At 50.2% G+C, this 13,007-nt stretch overlaps 1 protein-coding gene across 3 annotated transcripts in view; it reads right to left on the reverse strand.

The window, feature by feature from the left end:
• The window catches only part of PYGB (glycogen phosphorylase B), a 346,630-nt gene that overhangs the window by 64,742 nt on the left and 268,881 nt on the right, over positions 1-13,007 (reverse strand). For all 3 annotated transcript variants that reach the window (XM_029594500.1, XM_029594502.1, XM_029594501.1), the window contains exons 15-16: positions 12,610-12,668; positions 10,759-10,900 (exon numbers count right to left, since the gene is read on the reverse strand). In XM_029594500.1, the coding sequence (XP_029450360.1) occupies positions 10,759-10,900; positions 12,610-12,668 (201 nt within the window). The remainder of the gene's footprint in view (positions 1-10,758; positions 10,901-12,609; positions 12,669-13,007) is intronic.

Raw genomic sequence — 13,007 nt, forward strand, 5'->3', positions numbered from 1 at the left:
GTAACCCCTGCAACAAGCAAGCTACTCCCACGCTTATTTGTTTTCCCAGACTATGCAATTCAATTCTAGTTGGTAGTTGTCTGAATGTAAATCTTCTTATCTTCATTCCCTCCTGCCGTTAAAGCAGTGAGCTGCGCTGTATGGGGCAGATTTTCAAAGGCTACGTGCATAACATACGCGCATAACCCGAGAAAATCTGCCCCTGCGCGTGCCGAGCCTATTTTGTATAGGCTCGGCGGTGCGCGCAAGCCTCAGGACGCGGGTATGTCCCGAGGCTTGCAAAAAGGGGCGGTCTGGGGGCATGGCCGGGGGGCATGGTGGCGGTCCAGGGGCATGGCCGGAGGCGTGGCGGCAGTTCGGGGGCATGGCCGGGGGCGTGGCGGCAGTCCGAGGGCGGTTCGGGGGCGGGGTCGAGTGCTCTGGCACAGCGGCATGCCTCGGGCAGGCGTAACTTTTACATCAAAAGTAGGGGGGATTTAGTTAGGGATGGGGGGTGGGTTAGATAGGAGAAAGGAGAGGAAGGAAGGCTGCTCTGATTTCGGAGCGGCCTTGGAGGGAACGAGGAAAGCCATCGTGGCTCCCCTCGGGCTTGGCGTGCGCAAGGTGCACATGTGTGCACCCCCTTGCATGCGCGCTGAGCCTGGATTTTATAACATGCGCGCGGCAGCGCGCGCATGTTACAAAATCAGGCGTAGATTTGTTCATGCCGGGTTGCGCAAACAAATCTACGCCCGCGTGTAGATTTTAAGATCTGGTCCAATATGTATTCAAAGTGAAGTACCAGGCTTAATTGGTTCGGGGTAGTAACCGCCGCAACAAGCAAGCTACTCCCACGCTTATTTGTTTACCCAGACTATGCAATTCAATCCTAGTTGGTAATTGACTGTATATCCTCTTATCTTCATTCCCCCTGCTGTTGAAGCAGTGAGCTGCGCTGTATATGTATTCAAAGTGAAGTATCAGGTTTAATTGGTTAGGGGTAGTAACCCCCGCAACAAGCAAGTTACTCCCATGCTTATTTGTGAATGCAAATCCTTTGTCCCACATTTCCTCTTGCCGTTGAAGCATAGAGCAATGTTGGAGTCGCATTAACTGTATGTAAGTTTATTGAATAAGGGTATTATTCACCAGGAAGTAGCCGTCATTCCTGCAAGCCACCCCCATGCCTCTTCTCTTCATTCACATCCTCGAGACTTTATGGATCCACAGTGTTTATCCCATGCCCCTTTGAAATGCTTCACAGTTTTAGTCTTCACCACTTCCTCCGGAAGGGCATTCCAGGCATCCACCACCCTCTCCGTGAAGAAATACTTCCTGACATTGGTTCTGAGTCTTCCTCCCTGGAGTTTTAAATTGTGACCTCTGGTTCTGCTGATTTTTTTGTAATGGAAAAGGTTTGTCGTTGACTTTGGATCATTAAAACCTTTCAAGTATCTGAAGGTCTTTATCATATCACCCCTGCTCCTCCTTTCCTCCAGGGTGTACATATTTAGATTCTTCAATCTCTCCTCATAAGGCATTCGATGAAGACCATACACCTTTTTGGTCGCCCTTCTCTGGACTGCCTCCATCTTGTCTCTGTCCCTTTGGAGATACGGTCTCCAGAACTCCAGGTGAGGCCTCACCAAGGACCTGTACAAGGGGATAATCACTTCCCTTTTCTTACTCGATATTCCTCTCTCTATGCAGCCCAGCATTCTTCTGGCTTTAGCTCTCGCCTTGTCACATTGTTTCACCGACTTCAGATTGTTAGACACTATCACCCCAAGGTCTCTCACTTGCTCCGTGCACATCAGCCCTTCAACCCCCATCAAATACAGTTCTTTTGGATTTCCACACCCCTTACTCTTCACTTACTTGGCATTGAATCTCAGCTGCCATATCTTCGACCAGTCTTACAGTTTCCTTAAATCCCATCTCATTCTCTCCACTCCTTCCGGCATGTCCACTCTGTTGCAGATCTTAGTATCATCCGCAAATAGACAAACCTTACCTTCTATCCCATCCACGATGTCGCTCACAAAGATATTGAACAGGACTGGTCCCAACACCGACCCTTGCGGCACTCCACTCATCACCGCTCTCTCTTCTGAGTAAGTTCCATTTACCATCACACATTGTCCTCTGTCCTTCAACCAGTTTGCTATCCAGGCCACCACCTTAGCACGCATTCCCAAGCTTCTCATTTTATTCACTAGCCTCCTGTGCGGGACCCTATCAAAGGCTTTTCTAAAATCCAAGTAGATGACATTGAGCGCTCTTCCTCGATCCAATTTCTTAGTCACCCAATCAAAAAAGTCTATCAGATTCGTCTGACAGGACCTTCCCTTGGTGAAACCATGCTGCCTCTGGTCCAGCAATTCTGCTGCTTGTAGATAGTTCACTATTCTTTCCTTCAGCAGCGACTCCAATACTTTTCCCACCACAAAGATGAGGCTAACTGGCCTGTAGTTTCAGCCTCCTCTCTGCTTCCACTCTTGTGAAGAGGGACCACCGCCGCTCTTCTCCAATCACTCGGCACCACTCCCGTTTCCAGGGATTTATTGAACAGGTCACTTAGCGGAGCCGCCAGCACATCTCTGAGCTCTTTCAGTATCCTGGGATGAACCTCATCAGGCCCCATGGCTTTGTCCACTTTCAGTTTTCCTAGTTCTTCCCATACATTCTCTTCCGTAAACAGAGTTTCATCCATTCCACTCCCCTCCCGTTTCTTGTTAACTAGCGTTGGTCCTTCTCCGGGGTCTTCTTTAGTGAACACCAAACTGAAGCATTTGTTTAATATTTCTGCCATTTCTTCATCTGTCTCCACCCATTGATCCTTTTCACCTTTCAATTTCACTATACCACTTTGGACTTTTCTCCTTTCACTGATGTATCTGAAAAATGTTTTGTCACCTCGTTTTACCTCTTTGCAATCCTTTCTTCTGCTTGACTTTTTACTTTCTTGATTACTTTCTTTGTTTCCCTCAGTTTTACCAGATATTCTTCCTTGTGATCCTCCCTTTGGGATCTTTTATATTTCTTAAATGCTGTTCTTTTAACTTTTATTTTATCAGCCACCTCCTTTGTGAACCAGATAGGTTTCATTCTCTTCTTGCTTTTCTTTACTTTTCTAACATATATATTAGTCGGTTCAGTAATTGCTCCTTTTAGTTTGGCCCACTGTTGTTCCTTTTGGCCCACTGTTGTTCCTTTTAGTTTGGCCCACTGTTGTTCCACTTTCTGCTTGTTTCAATTGCTCTCCAAGCCAGGATCCAGGGCTTGGATTGAGTTTCCCCTGCACTCAGCCCTCCGATCGGACCCACTCCTCCCCTCCACCTCGTGGTTGCTAACCCCTCCCCCAGCTGGAACACGTCAGAGAAGCTAAAAGATTTTGCTTGAAATCTCTCCTTCTCACGCAGGCGTCATGCGCCTAAGGAGCACAACCAAGGAGCTTGCCCCTTGGTGCGCCCCTGCGTGCGCCCTTTTTGTACAACCCTCTCCGCAGAAGCCTTCAGACTTTCTTGCATCTCCGACGATTGACTCCAGGACCTCGACCTTTCTCTGCACACCGCTCGCAACCAGGACTCATCGGAATCCTCCCCATCTGCCTCTGCCCACAGCAAGAACTGTTTCTCTCTTCCAACAAGTAAAAGAAAATTATTATTTACCTGCTAATTTTCAGTCCAGACAGTGGGTTATGTCCCCAATCCAGCAGATGGAGTCAGCACAAGCTTTGAGGGGGCGTATCCATATATACTACTACCCCCTCTGCAGGAGTTCAGTATCGAGTATATCAAAGCCCGAGTAGAAACCCCCGAAGGATCAAGTTTGTGGAAACAGATAATGAAAACAATTGTAACCGCAACAAGTAACTGCAAACATCCTACCAACTTGTAGGGAGCTGTGAAAAACAGCGAAAAGAAACAACTGTGAAGACACAGAACACTGCGAGCAAGAAGCAGCGCAGAGCTGAGCAGGATCAAGAACCCAAACGCGGTGGGCGTCTGGACTGATCCATGGTACTACAGGAACGAAAATTAGCAGGTAAATAATAATTTTCTTTTCCCTGTACGTACCTGGATCAGTCCAGACAGTGGGATGTACCCAAGCTTCCCTAAATCGGGTGGGGTCCTGCGAGGCCTGCTCGGAGAACCTGCTCGCCAAAGTGTCCAGAGACCGAAGAGGCGAGGTGCAGACGATAGTGCCTCGAGAACGTGTGTAACGATTTCCAGGTGGCTGCCCTACAAATTTCCTGCGAGGATACCGAGCGAACCTCCGCCCAGGAAGCCGCCTGAGAACGTGTAGAATGCGCTACGATTCCAGGTGGGGGAGTCCGACCCGCCCCAATGTAAGAAGCAGCAATGCCGGCCTTCAGCCATCTGGCAATGGTAGTCTTCGAGGCCTGAGACCCCTTCTTAGGACCGGCCCAGAGTACAAAGAGATGGTCAGAGGTTCGGAACTCATTTGTAGCCTCCAGATAGAGGCGCAGAGTGCGCTTGACATTCAAGAGACGGAGAGACTTCGGCTCTGAGGAAGAGAAGGACAGCAACTCCACCGTCTGGTTCACATGGAATGCAGAAACCACCTTCGGAAGGAAGGAGGGAACGGTGCGAAGCGAAACTCCAGAGTCGGAGAAACGGAGATAGGGCTCTCTACACAACAGAGCCTGCATCTCCGAGATGCGTCGAGCGGAACAGATGGTCACAAGAAATACAGTCTTGAGAGTGAGATCCTTTATCGTTGCGCTGCGCAGCGGCTCGAACGGTGGTCCCGACAGGGAGCAAAGCACAAGGTTAAGACTCCAGGAGGGACAAGGGTCCCGTAAAGGAGGACGCATATGCTTGACACCCTTGAGAAAACGAGCAATGTCAGGATGCTGTAGAAGAGAGCCCCCATCGCTCAACAGCGAACCAAGGGCGGCCACCTGAACCCGTAGTGAATTATAGGTGAGCCCTTTTTCCACCCCCGCCTGTAGAAACTGAAGGATCTGAGGTACAGAAGCCTTAGCGGGTCTCGTGGCCTGGGTGGTACACCACAGCTCGAACACCTTCCAGACTCGAACATAGGCCGATGTCTTTCGTGCCCGCAATAGCGTGGATACTACCGCCTCCAGGTAGCCCCGACGCCGGAGGCGGCGCCTCTCAAAAGCCAGGCTGCAAGACAGAAGAATTCTGCCTGCTCGAAAAATACCGGGCCCTGATGTAGGAGCTGGGGGAGGTGCCCCAGCCTGATTGGCCCGTCGATCACCAGCTGTAGCAGGTCCGCAAACCAGGGTCGCCTGGGCCATTCTGGGGTGACGAAAACCACGGTCCCCTGATGGCTTTCTATTCTGCGGAGCATCCTGCCCACCAGGGGCCATGGTGGAAAAGAAAGATATGGCGGCCACGGGAGGACCAGGGCATCCACTCCCTCCGCGCTCTCTCCGGCGACTGAAGAAGCGTGGAGCCTTGGCGTTGAGAGCGGACGCCATCAGATCCAAGTGGGGGGCCCCCCACCGATGGACGAGAAGTTGCATTGCTTTGTCGGAGAGAGACCACTCTCCGGGTCCAGCAGTTGATGACTGAGGAAGTCCGCCTGGACGTTGTCCACACCGGCGACGTGCGAGGCCGCTAGCCGGACGAGATGACGCTCCGCCCATTGCATCAGCAGCGCCGCCTCGAGCGCGACCTGCGGGCTGCGCGTGCCTCCTTGTCGGTTGATGTAGACTACGGTGGTAGCGTTGTCCGATAGGATTCTGACTTCTCGGTTCCGAAGAAGCGGGAGGAAATGTCGCAGAGCTAGCCGGACCGCTCTGGTTTCCAGACGGTTGATTGACCACTTCGCCTCCACCGTGGACCACGTCCCCTGCGTGGCGCTTCGATCGCAGACTGCACCCCAGCCTGCTAGACTGGCATAGGTGGTCACCACCACCCAATTTGGCAGATCGAGGGACATGCCACGGGCCAGGTTCGGCGGATCCAACCACCAGCCCAGACTGTCCCTGGCATTCTGTGGGAGCGGGAGAATCATCTGATAGTCCTGCAATACTGGTTTCCAACGGGAGAAGAGCGCCCACTGTAAGGTCCTGAGGTGCGCGAAAGCCCAAGGTACAAGGTCGATGGTGGACCCCATCACTCCCAGGAGTTGCAGGTAGTCCCAGGAGGTGGGCTCTGGTAACGCAGAGGACCGTCGTGTGTGATCCCGCAAGGATTGAGCTTTGTCCTGGCGCAGAAAAACTTTGCCCAGTAGGGTGTCGAAAGTTGCCCCCAAAAAAAACCCAAGCGTTGCGAGGGCATGAGGGAGCTCTTGGAGAAGTTCACTACCCATCCCAGGGAATGTAGAAACCGTACTACTCGGGTCACCGCTGAGCGTCCATGATCGAATGACTTCGCCCGGAGGAGCCAATCGTCCAGATAAGGATGAACCAGGATGCCCTCCTTCCGGAGAGCTGCCGCCACAACTACCATGATCTTGGTGAAGGTGTGCAGCGCCGGCGCCAATCCAAACGCGAGAGCCGTGAACTGAAAATGCTGGTCCAGAATTTTGAAACGAAGGAAACTGTGGTGGTCCGGGCGGATGGGAATGTGCAGGTAGGCCTCCGTTAAGTCCAGGGAGGCGAGGAACTCCCCCCGATGCACCGCCGCAATCACTGACCGGAGCGTTTCCATGCGGAACCGAACGACTCGAAGGGATTTGTTGACTTCCTTGAGGACTAGGATAGGCCGGAAGGAACCGTCCTTCTTTGGTACGACGAAATAGATGGAATAGTGGCCCGAGTAGCGCCTATCTCCCGGAGTCTGTCCAGAGTCAGCTGCACCGCTCCTCTCTTGAGGTCAGAGCCACAGGGGGAAAAGATGAACCTTCCCTGCGGGGGGCGGACAAATTCCAATGCGTAGCCGTGTTTTATGGTATCCAGGACCCACTGGTCCGAGGTGATCTGTGCCCACTCCGCTTAGAAATACGTTAGTCGGTCCCCAATCCTGGGGACAGGGGAGTGGGCGAGACTGGCATCATTGTGAAGACTTGGTATAGGGGTTCCCGGTTCCGGGAGTAGTGCGTGCGGGCCGATGCCCGCGGAAGGCGCGCAACCAGGGCTGAGACCTGGGGGCGGATGGCCGGGAGCCCGTCTGTCTGTAGCCCCTGTAGCGCCGTTGCGCTCTGGTCCGAGAAGAAGAAAACGCTCTGGATGGTCGAAACCTATCCTCCGGCAGCCGATGAACAGCGTTCTCCCCCAGGGACTTGATGATCTGGTCCAAATCCTCCCCGAAGAGGAACTTGCCCCTGAAGGGAAGAGAGCCCAGACTGGACTTAGAGGACGTATCAGACGCCCAATTGCGTAGCCACAGTAGTCGTCGTGCTGCCACTACCGAAACCATGGATCTTGCGAGGACCCGAAAAAGGTCGTACGAGGCGTCCGCCCCATACGCCACTGCGGCTTCTAGCCGATCTGCCTGGGCAGCCTCATCGGACGGCAGGTTCTGAGACGTGACCCAAAGGAGACTAGCCCGCTGGGCAAGCGAACTGCACATCACCGCCCGCATACCCAGAGCGGAGACCTCGAAAACCCGCTTAAGGAAAACTTCCAACTTACGATCCTGTGTGTCCCGCAACGCCGCACCTCCCGTCACTGGGATAGTCGTCCTCTTCGTGACCGCCGACACTGCGGAGTCCACCTTTGGGACCTTGATGAGGTCCAGAAAATCTTCGGGGAGTGGGTACAGCTTTTTCATAGCCCGGCTGCTCTTCAGGGAGGCCTCCGGGGTGTCCCATTCCCTGGTGAGAAGTTGTAAAAACGAGTCATGAATGGGAAAAGCCCGAGCCCTCGGCCGGAGTGCCGCCAGGACAGGATCTCCCTTCCTTGAAGAAGTGATGACAGCGGGAGCTACTGGGGCAGGCGGGTCTGGTGGCGGATCCAAATCTAATTCTTGGATGATCTGCGGGATGAGGTCGTCCAGCTCTTCCCTCTGGAAGAGGCGTAGGGTACGCGGATCATCCCCCTCCTGTGTGCCGTCCCCTTGTCCCCCGTCCGGGAGGTCAAGTCCATGTCCCGCTGGGTCTGACACCGCCCCCACTGCCGCGGGCGTGGATCGGACCCGGGTAGGAAGGCGGGAGGCCCCCACTCCCGGAGGGTCGGGGGGGGCCGGCGTCGAGGGCGACATCCGAGGGATCTTAGGAGGGGGGGGGGTCCCACAGGTGCTTCCAGCCCCTGCAGATAAGCGGTATGCATGAGCAGGATAAACTCCGGAGAGAACCCCGGCCTGCTCGGGTGTGCTTTGGGGGCGGCGTGGTTCCTGCTCCCTGGCTCTGGGTGCTTGGTTCCTGCACCAAAATCGGGGGAACACCCCCGCTGGTAGAGTCCTCCAGGGATCCGTTCTCCCTCGTGGCCTCCAGGGATCCGTTCCCCCTCGTGGCCTGCGCCTCAGGGCGCTCAGAATGTAAAATGGCCGCCGTTCCCGCCAAAAATGGCGGAGTGGCCAGCCCGCACCGCCCGGGCAAAAAAGAGAAATCAGTCAGGGACTGTGAGGTACCTTCCCCCCCGGGAAGGCATCGTGCACAGATGCCCTCCCGGGAAATCCGGGTCCCCGGGTCTCTGCAGGCCGCACAGCGGGACGGCCGCGGCATCGGGATCGCTGCAGGAGAAAAGCAAAAGCCACGGGGGGGGCCACGCGCACAAAGGCGCCGCTGCGGGGGGGCCCGGTCGGCCCGCACTGCCCGCTGTCCGAAAATAGAGGAGGGTGCCGCGGGGGGGCCTTCCCGGCCACACGACCCGCCCCAGACATCTTTCCCTAAATGGCTCAGCAGCCCATGAGGAGCTGTAAAATGGCCGCGGGTGAGGGAGTAAAGAGCGAAGAGGCCGGCTCCACCGGCTTTCGCGGGCACCGGGGGCTGAGCTGTAAAGGAAAAAAACTACAAAGGAAAAACAAACTTACCCCTGGCTGCAACGAGAAATAAACAGCAAGGCCGCAGAGAAGAGACAAGGAAGATAAGCCACTCCCCAGAAGTTGAAAGAACTCTGCCTTTTTTTTTTTTTTTTTAAACTTAATACAAACTTGATACAAACTTGATCCACAGAAAAAGACAACAACAAGCCATAATCAAGCAAGAAAGTGAAGGAAAAGGAGGGGAAGCCTGATTCCCCTACTCGCATCTGCTGGAGTCAGAAGATACTGAACTCCTGCAGAGGGGGTAGTAGTATATATGGATACGCCCCCTCAAAGCTTGTGCTGACTCCATCTGCTGGATTGGGGACATAACCCACTGTCTGGACTGATCCAGGTACGTACAGGGAACATACAATTGTCACCACTGAATGAACTCTCCACTGTACCCTTTGCTGCATTAATCACCGGTATTTATTACTACTTTGACACTTAGGGCCTCATTTTCAAAGCACTTTACCGCGTGCGATAAATTCGCGAATCGCGTTAACAGCTGTTAACGCGATTCGCGAATGCAAATTAGTCATTTGGTATTCAGGGGGCGGAGTTGGGGCGGAGCATATGTAAAGCGGGAACCTGTGTATCGTGTGTGGCGAAACAACCGCAGTGTTAGCGCGGCTGCTATCGCGGATTTTAACTCCAACTTCGCGTTATGGACTGCGCTACGGGCCAGAAAAGGATTATCGCCATCCACGATAGTTCCGGGGGGAGGGAGAGAGAGAGAGAGAGAGAGCGAGAGAGCACCTTACTATAGTGCCTATGCCCTACATAGGTATTTGAATCCCTATGGGAGGGCTACCTACTAACTCGGGGTGGGGATTAGGTATGAGCGTCGGGGGTTGGGGGCCACTTTTGCATTCCACATGAGACCTACGGACAGAACAGTGGTCTCTAGTGCAGATTTGCTGGCCGTCGGAGTGAGGACGCTCACTCCAAGAAGTGCTTTGGGCAACGTTCTCTCTACCTAGCTTGATGGACACTCTACCTGGGCAACAACATGCTAGGTGGAGAGAATGTTGGCCAAATCTCCGCTTGTATGGAATTTCTGTATGCATTGGGTTTCTTCCCTTTGGCGCAAGCTAGCATGTGCACGTACATGTGTGCCCAGGTGTCTGTTTCAAAGTTACTGTCCCTATTACCAGAGGTAATCCTGAGGTAGGGTTTAATTTTTCACTTTTTACTATAGAAAATCTTTTTGGAAGAGCTGAATATAAATTCTTGGTGGTGACAGAAATATTTACCCAAAAACGTAACTCACACCATCACAAGATGATGCCACTTGTCATGACTCCTGACATCAGTTTTATGCCAGGGGAATATTGTTTTATTTACAAACAAGAAAAAGAGGGAAACAGCTACATAAAAATGAAAAGTGCACTTCCTGTAATAATTCTATTTTTGCATAGAAGTATTCCTTGAATTTAAAGAAATTAGAAAAAAATGTACATGTTTTCAGCTTAACATGTGAGAAGAAATGATGCCCTGATATTTAGAATAATAATATAGTTATGAAAAGAGATGGAAACTCCACAATGGAAGAGGGCCCCCAAACAGTGTATTTAATTACAATGGACATAGAAAGATGTTTTTTTTTTTTGGCAACCAAGAATTCAGTTTCAGGTACGAGATGACAGTTAATCTGCAGCCTGTCAACAACTCTGAACAAATTCTGCTACCTGATCACTCTTTCAGATTATGTTCACTTAAGAAGTATACACCAAACATTATAGATCAGATAACCAAAGTTGATCTTATATTTTTTCCCAAATCCTGCTCTAATAAGACACAAGTTTATATCTTCCACATGCTCATCCTGTCTATTATGGGCTATATTTCTTTCTCAGTCCTTTTAGCCTACCTTTTTCAGCAAGGGACACACGATAATTCTCCAAGTAGATGACTTTGAGTCTGTCTCCTACAATTGGGTCATTATTGACGATTTCGCCTACTGAGGTGATTAGCTTGATGATCATTTTGGCCATATGGTAGCCAGGAGCTGCCTGCAGGAGAACACAGTGACACAAGTTATGCAAGGTATTAAGGGGGCAATAATCACATTGCTCAGGGAGGTTGCAATAGAAACCTTGAGGTCCATATTGAGAGAGTTGGTGAGTGGCAAACATATCCGGGGAAAGTTACATGCTCACCTTTTCCCTGATATTTAGGTGGACTTATGCACACAAGTATCCTTCTCTATATACTCAGATAAAGTTATGCGCGTGATTTTACCTTGGTAAAGTTAGGACTGCAATTTTCTGACCAGACTTGTGCGTATAACTTTAACCAGAGAGCAAGTACTGCATACGGTCACTAGCTAAAGCATAGCCCACCCTAGAACGATTCCACTGATACTCATTTTTGTGTACCCAAAAAACCATGGGGTAGATTTTAAAAAGTCCGCGTGTGTTCATGTGCGCGTGGTTCCCGACGCTATTGGAACAGGAGCCAGTAAGCCGTAATGATGGCAGCAGAGCACTACAGATTTATTGCCCCATGAGGAAGGATCAGGACTCCGAAACACAGACCGTGTCGGGCGCTGCTTAGAGTACAACGTCGGCTTTGGGCATTTAGTCGATTAAATGGACTTTAATTAAAAGAAACAAAATAAGAACAAATGGATTTCAGCTTGCACAGCTAAGTAATTTTTTCTAAATATTGTTAATCAGAATAAGCAAGATATTTATTTGGACACTTGGAACACATTTGGGTGAATTTTATTGATGCAAAAAAGAAAAAATCAATTAAAAATGACCGATTACAAAATATTGGCATAGTTATTGAATGTGTTTTGTACACAATATAACATGTGCCCTATTATGATGGTCATATCTTAAAAACAATAAGATACAATTTTTGGTGAGCAAGTTATTCTTAGAGTTGTGGTTATTGGATGTAACTTCCAGCAATCGGACCTTTTTCCAGATACACATAATTTTTGACACAGTGCGGCTATTTTATAATATGCGCACGTTGATGCGCGCTTGTTATAAAATACAGTTCCCGCACGCATATGTGCACTGGATTTTAAAATCTGCGCTCGCAATGCGGGCGGGTCAATTTCTAAAAGCAATGTGTGGCGATGCGAGTAGGGCTTACCCAGTTCCCTCGCAGTCTGCTACAATTAAGGAGTGGACTGTGAGTGACCTCCCTATAACCCTACCTAACCTTGGTACCTTTTCCCCTCTCCTCCCCAACTATTAGTTTTGGGATTTTTTGTTTTAAAACTTACTTCAACCTCTGAGTTGAAGTAACTTCTGCATGCCGGCCAGCTGCCGGTGCGTGGTTCCCCGGGACAGTATCTAATGTGCTGTCCTGGCCCGCCCAGACCACACCCCTGGCCCACCCCTTTCCGATGGCCCAGCATTTCTGCGCATACCGGGGATAATACGTGTGGCTGGGCCCCTCGAAAATGCACACAGTGCGTGCAAGGCCTGATGCGGGCCATTGAAAATTTGGCCATATATACACAAACTTTATGAGTTTAGGAAGGTAAAATTTCAAAACTCGGCTTTTGTGTGCTTGCTCGAAATATTAAGCACAGAAAGGCTTTGAATATCAACCTCGTTATTGGTTAGCTTGTGTTTCAGTTTTTTGTTATTGTCCACTGAGGCTTTCCAAGTGTTTAATGAGCCTTATAAAAACAATTAGGCAGAAGTGAATTTTCTGAAGTTTTATTTAACAAAAAGAACATTTTTGGTGAATGCCGTACCTTTCCTCCAATCATGACAGTTCTTGGTACAAAGGATTTGGATGGCTCTTTCCTGATACCTGGAAAATTTAAAGAGCGAAAGCTGTGTTAAAAGTTTATTCTCTTTAATAAATATACCTATAAACCTTTATTTTTTGTGCACACCTCTGAAGAATTTAATTGCTTTTGCTTCTCAATTTATTTATTTTTATTTTTTAACTTTTATATACCGGCATTCCTGTATGACGTACAAATCACACCGGTTTACATTGAAATAAATAAATAAATAAATAAATATAGCATTCTCTGTGTTAATATTGTAGGCATATGTCCTATAATCTGTGCTAGGAAAGGCAGATTTTTTCACAATATGTAATTGGTTTCTCCAATCTCTAAGGATGTAAATCATCCAAATTTGA

This window comes from Rhinatrema bivittatum, chromosome 3 (genome assembly GCF_901001135.1).
Source record: "Rhinatrema bivittatum chromosome 3, aRhiBiv1.1, whole genome shotgun sequence".
Taxonomy (NCBI): Eukaryota; Metazoa; Chordata; class Amphibia; order Gymnophiona; family Rhinatrematidae; genus Rhinatrema; species Rhinatrema bivittatum.